We start from the raw sequence: 22,811 nt of genomic DNA on the forward strand, positions 1-22,811 counted from the left end.
CTCAAGATAAAGGATATCAACATTAAAATAAAAAAGTTAGCTAGTCTGCATTAATGCCTGCATTAAACATAGGTACAAGACGGCACATCTGATGTACCAAAATGATGTCCAGCTTGTTTATATATTAAAAAAAATGCAGATTCCTGGAAGCTTTGATATGTAATGCACAAAATACTATCCAACAGAATCAAGTGCTTTTAGCTGAGCCAGACCTTCAGCCCAAATTCATTTAAATAAACAGGTCCTCAACAGTGACCTGGCACACAAAATGTCCAGAAGCCCTCCTGTAGTGCCCCTATCTCTCACTATCCACAGCGTGATTTCACTGCCTGGCTACTCACCTGATGGCACTTGTGTAAATATAGTTGTTGTCTACCTATGGTATTACAGTGGACCCCCGCATAACGATGGCATCACATAGCGATTAATCCGCATACCGCTTACTTTAATCGCAAAAATTTTGCCGCGCATACCGATTAAAAACCCACTCACCGATTTTCGTCCGAGACGCGTCCAATGTGCGCCCTCAGCCAGCCTCACATGTGCCGCCCGTGCCATTGTTTACCAGCCAGCCTCCGCGGTAACATCCAAGCATACACTCGGAATATTTCGTATTATTACAGTGTTTTCGGTGCTGTTTCTGGAAAATAAGTGACCATGGGCCCCAAGAAAGCTTCTAGTGCCAACCGTACACCAATAAGGATGAGAATTCCCATTGAAATGAAGAAAGACATCATTGATAAGTATGAAAGTGGAGTGCGTATCGCCGACCTAGTCAAGTTGTACAAGAAACCCCAATCAACCATCGCTACTATTGTGGGCACCAGAAAGACAATCAAGGAAGCTGTTCTTGCCAAAGGTTTAACTGTGTTTTCGAAACAAAGATCGCAAGTGATGGAAGATGTTGAGAGACTCTTATTGGTGTGGATAAATGAAAAACAGCTAGCAGGAGATAGCGTCTCTCAAGCGATCATATGTGAAAAGGCTAGGAAGTTGCATGAGGATTTAATTAAAAAAATGCCTGCAACTAGTGATGATGTGAGTGAATTTAAGGCCAGCAAAGGTTGGTTTGAGAGATTTAAGAAGCGTAGTGGCATCCATAGTGTGATAAGGCATGGTGAGGCTGCCAGTTCGGACCACAAAGCGGCTGAAAAATATGTGCAGGAATTCAAGGAGTACATAGACAGTGAAGGACTGAAACCTGAACAAGTGTTTAATTGTGATGAAACAGGCCTGTTCTGGAAGAAAATGCCAAGCAGGACCTACATTACTCAGGAGGAAAAGGCACTCCCAGGACATAAGCCTATGAAAGACAGGCTTACTTTGTTGATGTGTGCCAATGCTAGTGGTGATTGCAAAGTTAAGCCTTTATTAGTGTATCACTCTGAAACTCCCAGAGCGTTCAGGCAAAAGAATGTCCTCAAGGATAATTTGTGTGTGCTGTGGAGGGCAAACAGTAAGGCATGGGTCACTAGGGACTTTTTCTATAACTGGTTACACCATGCATTTGCCCCCAATGTGAAAGATTACCTAACTGAAAAGAAATTAGACCTTAAGTGCCTCCTGGTGTTAGACAATGCCCCTGGTCATCCTACAGACGTGGCAGAGCGACTTTATGGGGACATGAGCTTCATTAAGGTGAAGTTTTTGCCTCCTAATACCACTCCTTTCCTGCAGCCCATGGACCAGCAGGTTATTGCAAACTTCAAAAAACTGTACACAAAAGCTCTGTTTGAAAGGTGCTTTGTAGTGACCTCAGAAACTCAACTGACTCTAAGAGAGTTTTGGAGAGAGCACTTTAATATCCTCAATTGTGTAAACCTTATAGGTAAGGCTTGGGAGGGAGTGACTAAGAAGACCTTGAACTCTGCTTGGAAGAAACTGTGGCCAGAATGTGTAGACAAAAGGGATTTTGAAGGGTTTGAGGCTAACCCCGAGAATCCTGTGCCAGTTGAGGAATCCATTGTGGCATTGGGAAAGTCATTGGGGTTGGAGGTTAGTGGGGAGGATGTGGAAGAGTTGGTGGAGGAGGACAATGAAGAACTAACCACTGATGAGCTGATAGATCAACTTCAAGAGCAAGAGGCCAGACCTGGGGAAACTGGTTCAGAGGAGGGGAGAGAGAAATTGAAGAAGTTGCCTACTACAAAGATAAAGGAAATCTGTGCAAAGTGGCTTGAAGTGCAAACCTTCATGGATGAAAATCACCCTCACACAGCTATTGCAAGCCGTGCTGGTGATTATTACACTGACAATGTTGTGAAACACTTTAGGCAAGTCATAAAGGAACGAGAGGTACAGGCCACTATGGACAGATATCTTGTGCGAAAGAAGTCCAGTGACTCTGAAGCTGGCCCTAGTGGCATTAAAAGAAGAAGGGAAGTAACCCCAGAAAAGGACTTGCTACCTCAAGTCCTATTGGAAGGGGATTCCCCTTCTAAACACTAACACTCTCTCTCCCCTCCTCCCATCCCATCAATCATCACCAGATCTTCAATAAAAGTAAGTGTCATGTAATTGTGCATGCCTTTTTCAGTTTGTGTGTATTAAAATTAACATTTCATGTGGTAAAAAAATTTTTTTTTCATACTTTTGGGTGTCTTGCACGGATTAATTTTATTTCCATTATTTCTTATGGGGAAAATTCATTCACATAACGATTATTTCGCATAACAATTACCCCTCTTGCACGGATTAAAATCGTTAACCGGGGGTCCACTGTAACTCGAGTAGCCTGTTCTACAGGTGGAATGTCTCCTGGAGTTTACCTGGAGAGAGTTCCGGGGGTCAATGCCCCCGCGGCCCGGTCTGTGACCAGGCCTCCTGGTGGATCAGAGCCTGATCAACCAGGCTGCTGCTGCTGGCTGCATGCAAACCAATGTACGAACCACAGCCCGGCTGGTCAGGAACCGACTTTAGGTGCTTGTCCAGTGCCAGCTTGAAGACTGCCAGGGGTCTGTTGGTAATCCCCCTTATGTATGCTGGGAGGCAGTTGAACAGTCTCGGGCCCCTGACACTTATTGTATGGTCTCTTAACGTGCTAGTGACACCCCTGCTTTTCATTGGCAGGATGTTGCATCGTCTGCCAAGTCTTTTGCTTTCGTAGTGAGAGATTTTCATGTGCAAGTTCGGTACTAGTCCCTCTAGGATTTTCCAGGTGTATATAATCATGTATCTCTCCCGCCTGCATTCCAGGGAATACAGTTTTAGGAACCTCAAGCGCTCCCAGTAATTGAGGTGTTTTATCTCCGTTATGCGCGCCGTGAAGGTTCTCTGTACATTTTCTAGGTCAGCAATTTCACCTGCCTTGAAAGGTGCTGTTAGTGTGCAGCAATACAGCCTAGATAGAACAAGTGACCTGAAGAGTGTCATCATGGGCTTGGCCTCCCTAGTTTTGAAGGTTCTCATTATCCATCCTGTCATTTTTCTAGCAGATGCGACTGATACAATGTTATGGTCCTTGAAGGTGAGATCCTCCGACATGATCACTCCCAGGTCTTTGACGTTGGTGTTTCGCTCTATTTTGTGGCCAGAATTTGTTTTGTACTCTGATGAAGATTTAATTTCCTCGTGTTTACCATATCTGAGTAATTGAAATTTCTCATCGTTGAACTTCATATTGTTTTCTGCAGCCCACTGAAAGATTTGGTTGATGTCCGCCTGGAGCCTTGCAGTGTCTGCAATGGAAGACACTGTCATGCAGATTCGGGTGTCATCTGCAAAGGAAGACACGGTGCTGTGGCTGACATCCTTGTCTATGTCGGATATGAGGATGAGGAACATAATGGGAGCGAGTACTGTGCCTTGTGGAACAGAGCTTTTCACCGTAGCTGCCTCGGACTTTACTCTGTTGACGACTACTCTCTGTGCTCTGTTAGTGAGGAAATTATAGATCCATCGACCGACTTTTCCTGTTATTCCTTTAGCACGCATTTTGTGTGCTATTACGCCATGGTCACACTTGTCAAAGGCTTTTGCAAAGTCCGTATATATTACATCTGCATTCTTTTTGTCTTCTAGTGCATTTAGGACCTTGTCGTAATGATCCAATAGTTGAGACAGACAGGAGCGACCTGTTCTAAACCCATGTTGCCCTGGGTTGTGTAACTGATGGGTTTCTAGATGGGGGGTGATCTTGCTTCTTAGGACCCTTTCAAAGATTTTTATGATACGGGATGTTAGTGCTATTGGTCTGTAGTTCTTTGCTGTTGCTTTACTGCCCCCTTTGTGGAGTGGGGCTATGTCTGTTGTTTTTAGTAACTGTGGGACAAACCCCGTGTCCATGCTCCCTCTCCATAGAATGGAAAAGGCTCGTGATAGGGGCTTCTTGCAGTTCTTGATGAACACGGAGTTCCATGAGTCTGGCCCTGGGGCAGAGTGCATGGGCATGTCATTTATCACCTGTTCGAAGTCATTTGGCATCAGGATAACATCGGATAGGCTTGTGTTAACCAAATTCTGTGGCTCTCTCGTAAAAAATTCATTTTGATCTTCGACTCTCAGTCTGGTTAGCGGCTTGCTAAAAACTGTGTCATATTGGGACTTGAGTAGCTCACTCATTTCCTTGCTGTCATCTGTGTAGGACCCATCTTGTTTAAGTAGGGGCCCAATACTGGACGTTGTTCTTGACTTTGATTTGGCATAGGAGAAGAAATACTTTGGGTTTCTTTCGATTTCATTTATGGCTTTTAGTTCTTCCCGCGATTCCTGACTCCTATAAGATTCCTTTAGCTTAAGTTCGATGCTTGCTATTTCTCTGACCAGTGTCTCCCTATGCATTTCAGATATATTGACCTCTTTTAGCAGCTCTGTTATTCTTTTCCGTCGCCTGTAAAGGGAGCGCCTGTCTCTTTCTATTTTACATCTACTCCTCCTTTTTCTTAGAGGAATAAGCCTTGTGCATACATCGAGTGCCACCAAGTTAATCTGTTCTAGGCATAAGTTGGGGTCTGTGTTGCTTAGTATATCTTCCTAGCTTATATCGGTTAGGACTTGGTCCCACTTTATGTTTTTGTTATTGAAGTTGAATTTGGTGAATGCTCCTTTGTGACTAGTCTCATTATGTCGGTCTGGGGCTCCACGCATACATGTCTGAGCCTCAATTATGTTGTGATCTGAGTATATTGTTTTTGATATGGTGACATTTCTTATCAGATCATCATTGTCAGTGAAGTATCTTACCGCAAACTCATTGTATAAACACTAGCCAGTTGGTGCTCATGCCTCATTTTCTTAAGAACTAATGTGACATCAAGTTCAAATTTTTATTTCTTTTCATGTAGTACAAAAATAATGTAGTCTTCGTGTAAAAAAAAAAATTGTTAGGCACGAAAGGAAGTCACTACATGCTCCTCAACTTACGATGGAGCTACATTTCAATGATCCCATTTAAGTTGAAAATATTGCAAGTCAAATATGACTATGATAAATAAATAAGTAAATAACTAGAGTCATTGAATGAGTAAACAAATAATTAACTAAGTAAATACCAGTACTGAAAAGTAAATGAATATAAGTTTATCCTATCAATAAATGTATAGTACTGTGCAAAAAAAAAAAAAAAAAAAAAAAAAAAAAGGTTTGCACCATCGCAAAGTCAAAATATCATAAGTTGAACCATCGTAAAGTGGAAGCATCTAGTATGCAATGCATTTCAGGTAAACTAATCCCTAATGCTTAAGACTACACAAGAATTAGACAAACTATTATGTAGGATTTCTTATGCAGTTAACTATGATTATATGCACAATAAAAAAAGGTAGCCAATAAACAAATGGTATAATTTTAAAAGCACAACTTATTTTAACCCTTTGACTGTCGCGGGGCCGTATATATACGTCTTACGAGGTACCGTGTTTGATGTATATTTTTTTTTTTATCACACTGGCCGATTCCCACCAAGGCAGGGTGGCCCGAAAAGGAAAAACTTTCACCATCATTCACTCCATCACTGTCTTGCCAGAAGGGTGCTTTACACTACAGTTTTTAAACTGCAACATTAACACCCCTCCTTCACCCCTCCTTGACGTATATATACTCATAAATTCTAGTGGCTTCAAATCAAGCAGGAGAAAGCTGGTAGGCCCACATGTGAGAGAATGGGTCGTGTGGTCAGTGTGCACCATATAAAAAAAATCCTGGAGCACGCAGTGCATAATGAGAAAAAAAAAACTCCGACCGTTTTTTTTTTATTAAAATGCCGACTTTGTGGTCTATTTTCGTATAGTATTTATGGTTGTATTCTCGTTTTCTTGGTCTCATTTGATAGAATGGAAAACATATTATAGAAATAGAGGTAATTTTGATTTATTTTACTTCAAAAAAAAAACTGGAAATGGAGCACAAAGTAAGGGAAATGTTTGATTTTTGCCGATGTTCAAAAGTAAACAAATGATGTCATTGTCCAATAAATGTCCAACTAGCCATTCTAATATGCAGTCATGAATGGGTTGATGTAATTTTTACAATTATTACAGTAGTCTGCATAACAGTAAATCTTCTATTTTTTGTTTGAATAAAATTTCAAAATAAAATGCAAGAGTAATATCAGAGAGGCCTGGAGACATGACTGATGAACAAAGAAAATGTTATTTTAGAGCCAGGAATGTCTGCACTGTTCATTCTGGTCCTTATTTTGAAATTGTCATATTTTTTAATTTTCGTGAAATTGGCCAAACTGCAAATTTCTGACCATGTTATTGGGTAGTTGAAATCGGTAAATGGGCAGTTTCTTGTACTTAATCGATAGAAAAAATGGAGTTCTGAAGAAATAGCTATGAGTTTGGTTGACTGGAATAATGGAATTAGCCGAAAATAGGGCTCAAAGTGGGCGAAATCGCCGATTTGTAAATATCGCCGAGGTCGCTAACTTCGTGAGAGCATAATTCCATCAGTTTTCCATCAAATTTCGTTTTTTTGGTGTCTTTACAAATTGGGAAAAGATTCTCTATCATTTCATAAGAAAAAATAATTTTTTTTTTTTTTCTGAAATTTTGCGACACCAGGAGACACCTCAGGATTGGGGGTTGCGACAGTCAAGGGGTTAAACTGATTCAGTGTAACTGAACTAGTGTATTGCTGGTTCAGTTACATTAAGGAAATTAGGTGCTTTTTAACAATAGCTCTGAAATGATTGGCAGACAGGGAACGTTTTGATGATTTAGGCAATGAATTCCAGATCTTAATAATGATAATAATAATAATAATAATAATATTTATTTCAAGTGCATGTACAAGGTATACAAGCCTGGCTGACATCAATGACATACTACTATACAGAAAGCCCCTTGTTATACAGAGCATTTTGGCCAAATTAGGTCAATTTTATCCCAGGATGCAACCCACAACAGATGACTAATACCCAGTTACCTAAGTGAGCATGGACAGCAGATGTCTAAAGGAAATATGTCCTAATGTTTCCAGCTGTACCAGGGATCGACCCCAGACCTCAGTGTGTGAACTGAGTGTGCTAACAAATGAGCTATGGGATCTTTTATGTGCACAGGGTCTTTTATGCTCATTCAGTTTTTGCACAGGTAGAGTCAGATATGGGGGACTCAAAGAGGGTTTTGTATCTAGTGTTATGCCTGTGTGTTCTGTTCCAGCTATCAAGGAAAACTTTCAGAGGAGAGTTTATGTTGAAATTTAATGTTCTATATACTACATAGTACACACATAATCAGCACAGTAGTGCGAGTACATATTTTGTAAATGAAGCTCAAGCTTTCAAATAATGGGGAAGTGCATTGTCTGGTACAGGAATGGGTGATAGTCTGCACAGTGGTTTTTTGTTGGTTTATTAGTGGTTTTAGGTGATTTTGTGTAAAAAACAAATATGCGTTTTACGTGCAGTATCATTAATACAGACCATACCACGGGTGGGAATAGAAAACGCGATCAGAGAGTCTCAGAACTCCAGATCGTCGTGTTAGCCACTGGACTAGGTATATTTCTATACCACAGGAAGGTTAGCATAGGCACCACTGTGACCACAAAAGCAAGTTTTTACAGGCAAATCTCCAGCTAGCGTGGCCGTGACGAACTCTAGCTCAAGTCCCCTCAAAGCCGTTAACATGACTCAAGAAATCGTAATGACACGATTGCAAACAAACCACACCACGGGCAGGGATAGAACCCACAATCAGAGAGTCTCAGAACTCCAGACTTGCATTTGTGGTCACAGTGGTGCCTATGCTAACCTTCCTATGGTGTAGAAATATACCTAATTGGACGAATCTTATTGTGGCTAGCTGGTCCAGTGGCTAACGCGACGGTCTGGAGTTTTGAGACTCTCTGATCGCGGGTTCTATCCCCGCCTGTGGTATGGTTTGTTTGCAATCGTGTTGTTACAATTTCGTGAGTCATGTTAACGGTTTTGGGAACTTGGGAATAAATAATATTCACAATCAGATATCAAAATTAATGAATCCAAAGCTGAGAAAAAGGATGAGGGTTAAGTTCCTGGGTCTACTTGTAGGAAATAAATTAAAATTCAATGCTTATATCAAACTCATTCAAAAACAGTATATAAACTTGTATGTACACTCTTCAAAATTCACTGCTATATACCTATCTCTATTTAATACACTACTACTTTCATTTACCTCTGCTTGGAGTTCTTCCTCAACTACCCACTTCCAATCAGTCATAACAAAAGGCAGCTATCAGAGCCCCAAACTCACACTATGCACTTATTTAAATCCCTAAGTCTAGTAAATAGTAATGCCATACAAAATACTGTTCATGCTGCATCATCAAAACACTACTGTAATGTTAATGGTGACCCAAGATACTTGCTAGAACATTAACATAAAACACAGACATCACTCTTGAAAGAAATACTTCTTTGCTATTCCTTTTGTTTGCCTGAATCTCTACAAAAAATTGGTGCACATAAAAGGCACAAAATATGCAAAAATTTGTCAGATGAATTACAATTTTTTAAACTTAAAGAATTTAATCAAAGTTAAAACATTCTGTGGTGAATATACCAGTATTTCTGAAGCAATTTCAAATGTGTCTCCATAAATTACCATTAAACTTTTACATTCAAATTATAAATTACACCATGTTCCTAATATTTTTAAATTTAATCATATTTCCAACCATTATATCATTACTATCTTATCTACAAATTACTGACTTCACAAGTCTCTCGTCAGAGTGAAATGCAGTCTATCAAGAAAGGTCTGATCTGCACATGTCTTCCTACCATACTTATAAATGTAAAGGAAAATAAGCCACATACTTTCAAAGTTACTCGTGTGAGAAAAATTATGATATTGTACAAGTAAAGATCTTAATTTTTGGATATATACAAAACAATAAAAGTGAAAAGATATAGCAAATCAAATATGTCTAGCACTGCACTATAAAATCTATAGACTTGTACTATAAAATCAAGAGTTTGTAAACACTCACAACATGGACCCAGTCTGCTTGTCCCTCACCACCTGGGTGGTTAAACTTGTAAGGCGAGATGTCGATCAAGGAAGACACATGGCCATGGTAAGCACTGTGGAGGAACTATCATCACTGGAATGGCCAGTATAGCCAAATACCATTGTTGGTACAGATTTATCAGTTACAGTGATTTCTTCATACTGTTCTACAATGAATTTCAATCCCACGAGTAATTTCCCACAATTAAGGGAGGTGGCATTGTAAAGTTATACTGTAATTTCTGGGGATGTTAAATTAAATTTAAACAATTTAAATAACTTTGTAAATTATTTTTTTATAGCATTTCTACGTTTACAGAAATTTATGCTTCATAAAAAAAAAATCAGGATTTGTACGAAAATAAAGAAAATTAATCAGGGATCACTGAAAGAGAAGGGTAACTAGGAATTCAATATACAAAATAAAATACTGATTTAGAATGTAATATTACAAACTATGCACTACAGTATTTAAACTTGTTGGTAATTATTACAAGAAAAATGCAGCTTTCTTCCTTAGTGTACAAGTCATATGCTTTAACAACTAATAAGACAATTATATATTAATATCTATACACAATTTCTAGTTATATGATGTGTGCCTTCTAGACTTTAAAGTGTAATGAAACGTTTCAGTGTGAATTGTAACTAACTAAATAATAAAGTAAAAATTTCCTCTGTGTTTTTACTTACAATAATTATCATAAAAATGTATGGTAAAATACTCCCAGTGCTCCTTTACAATATTTTTCTTTTATCAATACAGTGCCAAAACACGGTACTCGGTTAAAAATACTGCAGGTGATTACTTGAAATAACTGAAAGCTGACACATTTTAAGCTACAATTCTTTTTCAGTGTACGGTACTGTAACAGTAAAACAAACTTTTCTATTACGAGTTCACTTAAATGAGGGCTGAGTGACCAATAAGTTAACGCAAATGATATTACCACATCCACTTTATCAATAAATGTTGGTGTTCCCAAGGGTAGTATACACAGCCTTCTCCTCTTGCTTCTCTGTATCAATGACGTACCAAATGTCACCCAACATATCAAACTAATGTGTTTTGCTAACTAAACTACTGCTGTCTTTTCAAGTCCTGTTCCTACTGCACTAAAGAACACAAATAATAAACTAAAAAATATCCTCATGTGGTTGACAGCTAACAAACTTACATCAAATATTACAAAGATTTACTGTATGATTTTTGGCAATAAAACCATGAACCAAATAAACATCAAAATAAATAGAAAAAAAAAAAAGGTTATTAGAAAAATGAAGGTAAAATTTGAGGCTTGTACCTACACTACAAACTAAAATTCAGTATGTGTATTCAATACATTACAGCAAAAATTAAAACTGTGGGCACTCAACAATCCATTATTCCGATGTACTGTAATTGCTAAAGATGTGCCAAAGTATTGGTACTGGTGGTATCAGTTGATTTGGATGGATGGGTATCAGTATAAACTAATTTTCATGGTATCGGCATAACATTTATAATAATAAAACGAAACAAAGAAAGACATACATATATACACCACATACATGCACCCCCAAACATGCAAGCACAGACACATTAAACCCCATAAGTCGTGCAATCATTTCTTGCATTTTTAATATTCTGTGATTTAAATTAGTTTTTTATTTCCAATAAAAGTGTGCCATTTTTATTAAGGCATGCTAGTGCAATTCACTTCTATTCATGACAACATTTCTGTTAAGGAGTGTAACAACAGGCAAGAATAGATCCCTCCCTACTATGTACGTATATGGCCCTCTCCATTTAAAACAATGAGTCAAGATAAAGATTTGTGCAATAAGTAATCCTTAACATGACACAATGAAAAGAATGAGGAATATGTCATTGCAGCTGAGTAAAATAAAGTTTACTAAATGTTGGGATTGAAAAACAAAGAAAGGTTTTCCACTTGATGGCCTTATTAGGGAAAAAGTCTTTTTATAAAATAATGTGACGAGGGACAGCCCAAAAATGAGTCCACATTTAGTTCTGGATGGTTTAAGAAGTTTAGAATGTGCAGTGGCCTGCATAATATGAAGTTGAGTGGGGAGAGTGCCTCTGCCAACCATTCTGTAACAGAAAAGTTTCCAGCCAAGCTAGCAAACATTATCTCTGAGTGTGGCTACAAATCTGAACAAGTACAGTATTTAATACTCATGAAACAGGCTTGTCCTGGAAGATGATGCTATCTAGAGCAGACAACAGCAAACAAGAGAACTGCTCCTACATTCAAGGCCACAAAAGACCATTTCAGCTTGCTTCTTTGCAGTAATGCATCAGATTTAAAATGCAAGCCCATGCTTGTTTATTGCTCCAAGAATCCAGGTGCTTTAAGAGCACCCTGACAAAACTAGAAGCCTGCTCTGAAACAGGTCTAGAGCAGCTGATGATGCCTTACTGTCAGCTGTATAAAATACTGGAAGGTAAAGACAGACCAGAGATGCATTTAGAGAATTTCTCACCACTCCAGTGCAACCATCAACATCAGTGCCAGAGCCTCAACCATCCACCTCAGGTAACGATCCACAACCTTCCACCTCAGGTAACGATCCACAACCTTCCACCTCAGGTAACGATCCACAACCTTCCACCTCAGGTAACGATCCACAACCTTCCACCTCAGGTAACGATCCACAACCTTCCACCTCAGGTAACGATCCACAACCTTCCACCTCAGGTAACGATCCACAACCTTCCACCTCAGGTAACGATCCACAACCTTCCACCTCAGGTAACAATCCACAACCTTCCACCTCAGGTAACGATCTACAACCTTCCACCTCAGGTAACGATCCACAATCTTCCACCACATCTAATGATCCACAACCTTCCACCTTAGCCCAATAGGACCACAGCATCCCTTTCCACTCATTTCAAACTCATCGACATACACCAGCAGCCATAATTTAAGGTAAGAAATATTATTTATGTAGTATCTGAAGTCTTAAACAACCTACCAAACATTATACATTATGGGAACTAACTACATTTACATTTTTTTTTAAATTTGATACCTAAAAAAAAAATTTTTTTTATCATTTTTTGGGTGTTCAGTGAATGTAACCCTATTTTTCACCTATGTTCTTCAGTTTCTTTTAGACAATTTTTTTTTATTAGAGGCCATTTTTCAAGAACTTAGCTACAGTTTTAACTGAAGTTCAACTGTATATACGTATACAAACAATTTGCCATTATGTAGTACTGCCATGACTATGGTAAGCCTACATATATGAAAGTAAAGATAGTTTTATTGTCATTGATTCTCTAACCTTATTACCTTGCTGTAACAGGCCTACCATATGAAAGTAACATGCTTATGTATGAGGCCAGACACAGAAATGCACAAATTATTGACAAAGCCATTGAAGTCAAATTTTTGTGGACACTCATGATGGCCTGTTCAATTATATGCTTTGGTTAAATTAGTAATAAACAAAATTATAGCCAACATTCTTTTGAATATAATTTTGATTTCTAAAACCTCCCTCAAGGAAGGTAGCTTGATACTGGTGAGGAGGTAGGCGGGGCTCTGGATATAAAGAATTGGATCCAACCTGATCTTCTCTTTATTGGGTAAAACATGATTACCTAGCAAATGAGTCTGAAGAAAGAACAGAACATGTAGGAACTAGCTGATCCATTGTCAATCATAATATGTTAAATAAAATATGACTAAGGAGAAAATTACTAGATAAGTAGACTACATGACATTGTCATTGTTACACTAAGACTAAAATATGTATATCTATGGCAGTTCAGTTTGTATGGAGATGTCCATCACATGAGATGAACAGTGTGGACAGAGACAGGAGTGACACATGGGGAACATTATACAAGTATTGCGGTGTGCAAACATCCAACCATTTACAGACATGCTCAAACAATCAACAATGGAAATGGTAAATTGTTTTACAATTAATGATAAAATATCTGAAATCTTGAAATTCCACCCACTGGCTAGATATAAGAACTTATTTTATGAGCTTTAACCTAGTACAACACAATACAAAATTATTTCTTTAAATAAATAATCCACACATAGGAGAAAGAAAATTATGATGACATTTTGGTGCAACTTGGACCATTAACCAATCAATGGTTCAAGTCGGATCAAAACATTGTCATGAGTTTCTTCTATGTGCAGGTTATTTGTGTATTGTTCCAGTCACAGTACTGTGTCTTTTTGTTCTTTATTTTTTTATATGGTACAAATAATGTAGCTTACATTAAATATATCGTTGAAAGACACAAAAGAAAGCCACTAATATGCAATAGCCAATGTTTACAGTAGCAATGATAACTGTTTTTAAAGGTGTAATGTTACACAGTTAAATACTATTTAAAGCACACATATCACGACCTACAATTTTTATTATTACTGTTATATACTTGTGTTTTAACTCAGTGTTCGTCTCCCACCGAGACAGGTGACCCAAAAAGGAAACACTTTTACTATCATCACTATTAGTAGTACTAGTAAATTACAGAATTATATTTAAAATATATAGTGTTTTGTTGTGACTCAAGATGTAAATACACCAATCCTGGTACATAGGTGATAAGTTAGTTTATTCAGGTACACACAAATACAGTTAATATAGATTCTCATACATAGCAGCATATGTGTATTATTATTATTATAATAAAAAAAGAAGCGCTAAACCACAAGGGTTATACAGCAGCATATGTATAGAGAACATAGGATAACCCAGAAAAGTTAAGAGTGACTTATTTCCATTGGGGTCCTTTACTACTAGACACAATGAATTTGAGAAGTGTTGGTACTTACTGGTCTAAAGTAATGACATCCTTCTTGCCTGTGTGTGTACGTGCCATACGTAATGCCAAATCATTTGCTTCACTGCCAGAATTCACAAAGAAACACACACATAATTCCTTTGGGAAGAATGTTAATAACCTGTTGAATAATGAAATGATATCAACATTAATATTTCTAATACAAATATCCTGTATTAGCTAAAATATATCAGTAAACTTTTTAAAATGATTGCATTATTGTACAATACTAATTTTTCTAAATGCATTACTAGACTAATAATAAATACCTCTTGTAATTTAAAAAAAAATGAATTGCACACTTCGCTTCTCAAGAAAACAGATTACTTAAGTTTAATTATGTTAAAAATGTACCTATTAAAATTAAAAAAAGAAAATTATTCTGTATGAGAAAGCTCAGTTACATCATAAAAATATATAAATTGTAAATATTTAACAGAAAACACATTACTGAGACCTTTCCGCATAGAGAACTAAGTTATCATGTAGAAATCGGCTGTTAGTGTTGAGAACTGCCATCTGCTGCATTGCTGCTGAGACAACGTATGGGTTACAATGGCCCACTGTAATGAGAAGACACAATAGGATATATATAGTACACCATACAATATATGGACTGCTAGGTACAGTACAGTAAAACCTCTATTACTATAAATAATGACCCCTCAAGAAAGGTTCCTTGATGTTGGTGAGGGGCTCTTGATTTAGGGAATTGGATCTGTGCTCCAGTTCCCCGAATTAAGCCTGAATGCCTTCCACATCCCCCCCAGGCGCTGTATAATCCTCCGGGTTTAGCGCTTCCCCTTGATTATAATAATAATAATATGAATAATGAGATGAATCTCACTAAACAATCACATTAATCAAATTCGTCCTCTGTGAAGCTGTTATAACACAGTATGATAATTGGTCTCACTTCATTGAAAATACTCTAAGTTTATTAGGTACAGGTACACATGAGTACAATTATCCTACTAGTAACATGTGTAAATTACCTAGGATAACTCAAAAGAAAAAAAAATTCAGGCAAACGTTATTACATTTTACTGTTGATCGAAATTGTAATTCAAGGTCTCTCCATCAGTCATTTCTTCTGAGTGTGATTCAAGCAAGTCATGGTCATTTGTATTATTATGGTGAAGCGCTAAACCCGTAAGGATTATACAGCGCCTGTGGGGGGAAGGCATTCAGGGAACTGGAGAACAGCTCTAATTCCCTAGATCAAGAGCCCCTTGGTTATTTCTACAACAACAGCTTGCAAATGAGAAGGAAAAATACAATAGGAAAACAACTTCTTTATCTGCACTGGCAGACTAACCAGTAATTTTAACATTATGCAATTGAATTCAATTTCTAAAACAGTCAAACCAACCATTGCTTGCAATAAAAGCTTCTGCAGTTTCCACATCAACTCAGTTTTCCTTCACTGTCATACACTCAAAAGTCGCTAATGTAATAACAAGCCTCCTTTTTTTTTTTGCGCTTGCATTATAAGTATTCGTTTATCCATATTTGGTAAGGGTAGTTTATCAAAATTTAAAATATAATATAGAACTAAACGTGTATAGGACAAGAAGCTGTGGCAAGTCTTGCCACAGGATGGGCAGCAAACTCGTACTGCCCGAATTTTGACTCGTAAAGATAAAGATTTTATTTCTTTGTAAAGGTTACAATGTGCAATTACAATTTTGGTTTGCTAAATACAAAGAAAGCCATTAAATAAGGTCTGGTATTATTCTATAATTCGAACTAACACGAATTTCGTACTATTTAAATTTGTACTAATTGAGGATTTGCTGTATTTACATATACTGAATATGGATAATAAGTATAAACACACTATACAGCCATTCCTAAAAGATTATGTTCCTAGTGAGTCGGGAAACTAAAACACAAATTTAGTTGCAAATTTTTGTTCAATCTGAGTTTGAGAGAGCAAACTGCTGTAATACAGCCAGAACATGAAGAGATTTGGGTGTGAGAAAGTCAACGAGCACAAAAAATATTGCCTAACTGAATCTGTTTGTTCACTGCTCTTAAGAAAAAATATTGGGTTATCGAAATACAAGACTACTGTACATGTAAGTATATATAAAACATCAATATAAGGGGTAAAAATTAAAAAATAAGGTAAGAGAATTGTCATTAAATAATTGGAAGGATTATTTAATAAAAAGAAACTTTTAAAAAGCTGCATTTGAAAGATATAAGAAAGTAGAAAGGGTGAAAGAATATGATGATCCTGGGAGTGTAATATAATGAAGGATAATACCGATAATGTGGTAGGAAGGATGAATAAGATTAAAAGCAGTTCATATTTAGTATGTTAGAAGCAGTTCATATTTAGTATGTGACATGAGTGATGAACAATGAAGAACTGACGACAATTAGCATTCTGGAAAAGGAGGGAGGAAGGGAGAGCATCAAGGAAAGACCTCATAAGAATGAACAGGCTAATAGGCTGCGATGCCAATGGATAAACAGAATTAAACAAGAATAAATATAGCTTTAATTAATAAACAAATGCAGCTGCAATCAGGTATCAATATGTATTAAAATATACAAAAATATTCTGGCTAGTAAAAGGGTATAGTATCTATTTAAAATATAAGTATACTTTACAAAAAACTTGTTGTACACCCAACCAGAAGATTCCATGAATTAATCCTGTCCTTGCCTCTCTCTCTTACATCCATGGCTAGGCTCCGGCAGTAGAAAAACTCTCGGAACTCATCAAATGTATATCAAAGGTATATACCCTTCACTCTTACCAATAAAGCAACCCTCACAAACTTACAAGGTAAAACACAAGTAGACATTAAATAATTATCCAATAAAACAAACTACCAATAAATACACAATACACAAATAACGTCGTCGTAAGCTCCTGTCTTCTATATGCGGGTTATTTGTGTATCGTTCCGGTCACAGTATTGTGCCTTTTTTTGTTATTTATCACCAATAAGTAAATTAAGGATAATTAAGCATATATTTTTCTTTAATTATTGTATGCAAATCTAAAAATTATAAAATGAAAAGACAAGAAGGTATACATAAAGTAAATGTTAGAAGCACTGCAGACTTACCATGGCAAACATTGTTGATACAGTCAAGATATCTGTGCCCTTTTTCATCATACATATAAGTTCCTGAGGCTCGCAGAATTTTGAGTGGGTCATCCCTGTAAAACAGCTTACATGATGGCCTATGAAAAACAGATATGACAAAGTTAGAAATTGAACCATAGTACAATGAAAATTAGATACGCTGGTAATATTGTTGTGCATACTAAAACACAGATTATCTACCCTGACAGTGGGAGAGAAGGGAATGTTGTAATCGTAAACCAGCCTGATGGTACTATAATACATAGTAGAATTAATAACTGGTAGAATTAATAATCAGGTAGGAGACATCCTTGTAGCAGAGCAATCTAAGCATGTGCGTGACAAGGAAGGGGAGGTTGTTACAGCTACATAAATTCATTTGCTCTGTAGAAATGAGGGTGTGAGACCTAATCAAGACTTAGATTTATGTTTAAAGCCTGTCGACTCCGTGTGGATTATTAAGACTACAATTAATTTGTGATAGGGCTAAACGTGTTTCAGACGCTGCGCAATCCCAGTTATTCCCCATATACCATAATTCCAACCCCTCTATACCTGGAGTTTACCTGGAGAGAGTTATAACCTCAAAGTACGTAAGAAGTCTAGTGGCTGCAGATTATTATTATTATAATCAACAGAGGCAGATTATTATTATTATAATCAACAAGAAGCGTTAAGCCACAAGGGCTATACAGCTCAAGAGGCAGAGGAACTGTAGCTCACCTCCTTCAAGAAACCTAGAAGTTCTAACGGAACCTTCTCAAAGAGTCCTGGAGACCAATATCTTCAAGAGTTTTAGCTTGGAACTTATAGCTTAACAGCCTCAAAAGGCCCCAGGAGCTGTAGATCAACACCCTCATAAGGAACAGTAACTGTAGATTATCACCCTCAAATGACCCGGGAGCTGGAATTAAACTGAAAATATGAGATATAAGAGACGAAACTAGACTTGAGATGTCCGTAGAGTTTTCGTTACTACGCGTAGTTTTACAAACTATCATTCAGCTACACATTGTTGTAACAAATATATAATTTTAAGGGTACATTATGCATTATAATCATAACGAAGTGTTAAACCCATAAGGGTCTTTCAAGGGTGCATCGAAAGTAAGTTATGTAGGTGCAAACTAGGATAACCCAAAAGTCACTAGGTATCAGGGGAAGACCCACAGATGCTGATTTTTTTTTTTATTCTTCAAATTTTCAACTGGTGTACGGCATCTAGGGAAAAAGATCATGAGCTGGTGTTCCTGTGTTAATTTTATAGACCAAGAAGTGATTTTAGAGTTTGTGCGACAACTTTGAGAGAGTTTCGAATTTACAAGGTTATATATCCTGTGTAGAAGGGTCAGATTATTTTTCAAGTGTGTGGGTACTATTATGTCAATTTCATGGCAGATTATTTAATGTCTTTTCTGAATGCTTCAAACTTTAAAGGAAGATGCATCTAAAAATTATTATTATTATTATTAACTAAACGCTAAACCCACAAGGGTCATCTAACCGAGAAGATACTTCATTATTGTTTAAAGCTATGTTCGTCCAAATTTGACAATTTTCTCACGTAGTTAAAACTGAGATAATTGGTGTGTATATGTGCGTTGCAGAATGCTTCCTCCGAACAGCTTCAAAGAAACCCTTCTTCTTCTTATTATTATTATATTCATGTTAGGGTGGAGGTGGGAAGCACTAAACCAGTAATGGTCATACAATGTCTGGGAGAGTGAGAAATAATAATTTTCGGTCCAAGAAGTGAAGTCTAGTCCTTGCATCAAGAGCCTCTCAATGACATCAAGGAACCTTCTTTGATGACGTCAACGTTTAAAGCTGGTATATTTTACTCGGAGAAAGGATTGGACTAATCTTGAGGTGTTGTAAGTGATAAGTTGAATTTTATTGATAAAGCTGGAAGTTATGGGATACTGATTTTCACGTATTAACGTCCAAATGCCTGTTTTTATCGTCTTCAAACCTTCAACACTAATGTATCTTACTTAGGGGAGGCTTTAGATTCCTAATAAACTGTTTAGCTACCAACTTGCCAATTATATTAAAATAATTTGTTTCAGATATCTTGAGAATGCAACTTCTGAACGACTTCAAACTTAAGGTGTTGGTGCATTTGTCTAAAACGGAGCGTTGTGTTATTCGCGTAAGTCCTAATTTGCCCATTTTACTGAAGGAACCGGGATATCAGTTTCTTCTGAGAGGTAGTTTATTGTGAATGGCTTTTTGTGTCGTGCCATTTTGACATTGTAACTGAAGAAATTAGGATATTAGTCGATGGATAATTTGTGAATCCCTCTTCTGATTGGCATCACGTCTTCAATAACAATTCATGTTGCACTTTGTGCAATGTCTTTTGTGTACATAATCTGTTAAGCGCCTGTAATATACACAGCTACACACTTCTCAAGAGTGTGTATATACCCTGTACAGTCTTGTTACCCTTGATTTTATTTATATCCCTCCACGCCCGGTTGAGAGGACGTGGGAGCTTACATGATGCTTGAAAAAGTTTTCCTAGTTGTTTGCTTGTATTCAAACAGTTTGATAAAACCTAACCATTTGAGAGAGAGAGAGAGAGAGAGAGAGAGAGAGAGAGAGAGAGAGAGAGAGAGAGAGAGAGAGAGAGAGAGAGAGAGAGAGAGAGAGAGAGAGAGAGAGAGAGAGAGAGAAATCATGTTAGGCGTTTTTTTTAAATGTCATTAGAATACCTATGACTTTTATTTATTATATAAATAAAAATATTTAAATTTGTAGCTTAACATGGCCTAGGTAGCTCATTAGATGTTTTTGACATTCTTAGAATTTTGTTATTACGCAGTTATTACACCAGTCTGTCACATGAGTGATGTTATCCAGGTTTGCCAGGACACTAATTCTTCGTTTAAATATCCCAGCGGAGAAGACAGTATTTCTAGTACTGGGAAACTTTTATTAATTTTTATTTTTTTTTTGGTCAGGTCACCCTGTGGTGAGACATCGTGTGACCATCTCGTGAGACCTCTGATGACACAATTACCTCTGGAGGTGCACTGTGGATCCTAGAGTGACCTCTGAAGGTAGGTGACTCTTGGCACTCTTCCTAGTTTGCCCACTTTCATTATTAGCTGGAAGACTACTGCATAGTTCGTGGTTTTGTCTAAATAGGAGTTTTGCTGAGTCTTGGTAGTCAATTATGGAGGTGACATCCTAGTGTTGTGCACCAGATAGGTGTTACTGTTTAGGGTGGGTATTGTTTAGGATGGGTATGTGGTTTCTTCGTTAATTCTCGGAGCTGCCCCCGGATTTTCGGAGCTTCTCACGGATTTTCAGTGACTGTGAAACCCTTTCCACCCTCGGGACGAGCATGGACTCCTCAGAACGGTGTCCTGTGGCTACGAGCATGGACTCCTCAGAACGGTGTCCTGTGGCTCGGTTAGCAACGCTCTCTCCTCACACACTGAGTGTCCGTGGTTCAATCCCCGGCATGGGTGAAAACGTTGGGCATGTTTCCTTACATCTGCTGTCCCTTTTCACCTAGCAACACGTAGGCACCTAGGTGTTAGCCGACTGATGTGTTTCGCATTCTGGGGGACAAGACTGAAAGACCACAACAGAAATACGACAGACATTCCTCGATACCGCACTGACTTTCTAGGGTTATCCTGGGTGACTAACCCTCAGAGTTAAAAATCCGAACAAACCTTATTTCATCTTATCTTAACCACTTTTGAGCGACCAATTGTTACCCGAAACCGGGCCTGGGATTCTATGTTTTTTTCCTGGTACTCTGAACCTGCTTTACCTTGGCTCTGAAACCTGCTTCCCCCACGACGCCATGAGTCACAGACTGAACACGTGCCAAAGAACAAAGTGTCTCGAGATCATCTGCCAAGAGACATAGAAAATTAAGCGACGACACTGACACAGCATTATTATTATCATAACGAAGCGCTAAACCCTTAAGAGACCATACAGCGCTGCAGTGACACAGCATACACTCCACAATCACGAACTAAAAAAAGATTATCTGGCAACCTCTCCCTCTAACAGAAATCTTCCAAATACGACATCTGACAAGTTTTTTCATAACCAATGAATACCCAAGCATTATTAAGTGAACACAAGCTTGCGAAAGTAATCATGACCCATATAGACTAGGATATTTTCCACTGTCTAAAAAGTGGGATGCGCATCATGAGCGTTAATGATGCTGACCAGGCTGATAAAATAATGCATCTCCATAACATTGGATTATTATAATAAAAAAGAAGCGCTAACCCACAAGGGCTATACAACCATAGCATTGGAGAAACCACAGAAATCATAAAACTGACATACCACCCTAAATTCATGCCGTAGGGCCGTTGTCATTCCTCATTCACAACAAAACTTCACAGATGGTGCTTTGACCATGAATAATTAAATGAATAACAAATAATTAAATTTACCACTCTTAACTTGTCTAGACTTAAGTAGTCTTTAAGTATCAGGATTAGTCTGCCCGAAATGTCCCGGCATGATAGTGGCTTTCTTTGTACCTAATAAATTATAAAATGTAATCTCACACTGTAACATTCGCAATAAATTTTGTATTTGTATCTGTATCCAAATACCATTAGAACGGCACCTCCCAATCACCAAAATTCAGACATGTTCGTCCCTGCCCATAAATGGAGACGGTAACCACAACTGCAAGGAAAGTAACAGGATGGATAATGAAAACCTTCAAAACAAGGGATGCCAAGCCAATGATGAGCCTCTTTAATTAAGTCATTTGTTCTCTATAGGCTGGAATACTGCTGTATATTAACAGCCCTTTTGAAGGCAGGCGAAATTGCGGATCTAGAGAATATACAGAGAACATTCACTGCACACATAAATTCTGTCAAGCACCTTAATTACTGGGAACGTTTGAAGCCCCTTGACCTATACTCCTGGGGATGCAGGCGAAAAAGATACATCATAATTTACATCTTCGAAACCCCTAGAGGAATTAGTTCCGAATCTGCATACAGAAATCACTACCTACGAAAGCAAAAGGTTCGACAGACGATGCAATATACCCCCAATGAAAAGCAGGGGTGCCTTGAATACAATGGGACAACACAATAAGTGTAAGGGGCCCAAGACTGTCCCACTCTTCCATTATACATAAAGGGATTACCAATAGACCCCCTGCTGTTTTCAAGAGGTAAACAGATTCTTAAAATCGGTAACTGTCCAACTGGGCTTCTGTTCGTATGTTGGACTGCGTGCTGTCAGCAGTAACAGCTTAGTTGATCAGGCCCTGATTCCACCGGGAGGCCTGGTCATGGACTGGGTTGCGTGGGCGCTGACCCTCAGAAAGCTCTCTAGGTAGACTCGTCGGTATACACAGCAGTACAATGCTTGCCAGTGAGGGACTAACATCAACACTGTAACAATGCCATTAATACTAGCAATATATATATCCAC

General features: G+C 37.9%; 1 protein-coding gene across 3 annotated transcripts in view; it reads right to left on the minus strand.

The window, feature by feature from the left end:
* LOC128694447 (5-phosphohydroxy-L-lysine phospho-lyase) overlaps nucleotides 1-22,811 on the minus strand; it is a 97,466-nt gene that overhangs the window by 31,996 nt on the left and 42,659 nt on the right. For all 3 annotated transcript variants that reach the window (XR_008407851.2, XM_053784565.2, XM_053784564.2), the window contains exons 2-5: nucleotides 17,349-17,467; nucleotides 14,720-14,825; nucleotides 14,255-14,383; nucleotides 9,421-9,514 (exon numbers count right to left, since the gene is read on the minus strand). Coding sequence is in view for 2 of the 3 variants with exons in the window: in XM_053784565.2 (XP_053640540.1) it covers nucleotides 9,421-9,514; nucleotides 14,255-14,383; nucleotides 14,720-14,825; nucleotides 17,349-17,467 (448 nt within the window). In the remaining variant the exon portion in view is untranslated. The remainder of the gene's footprint in view (nucleotides 1-9,420; nucleotides 9,515-14,254; nucleotides 14,384-14,719; nucleotides 14,826-17,348; nucleotides 17,468-22,811) is intronic.

This window comes from Cherax quadricarinatus, chromosome 60 (assembly GCF_038502225.1).
Source record: "Cherax quadricarinatus isolate ZL_2023a chromosome 60, ASM3850222v1, whole genome shotgun sequence".
Classification (NCBI taxonomy): domain Eukaryota; kingdom Metazoa; phylum Arthropoda; class Malacostraca; order Decapoda; family Parastacidae; genus Cherax; species Cherax quadricarinatus.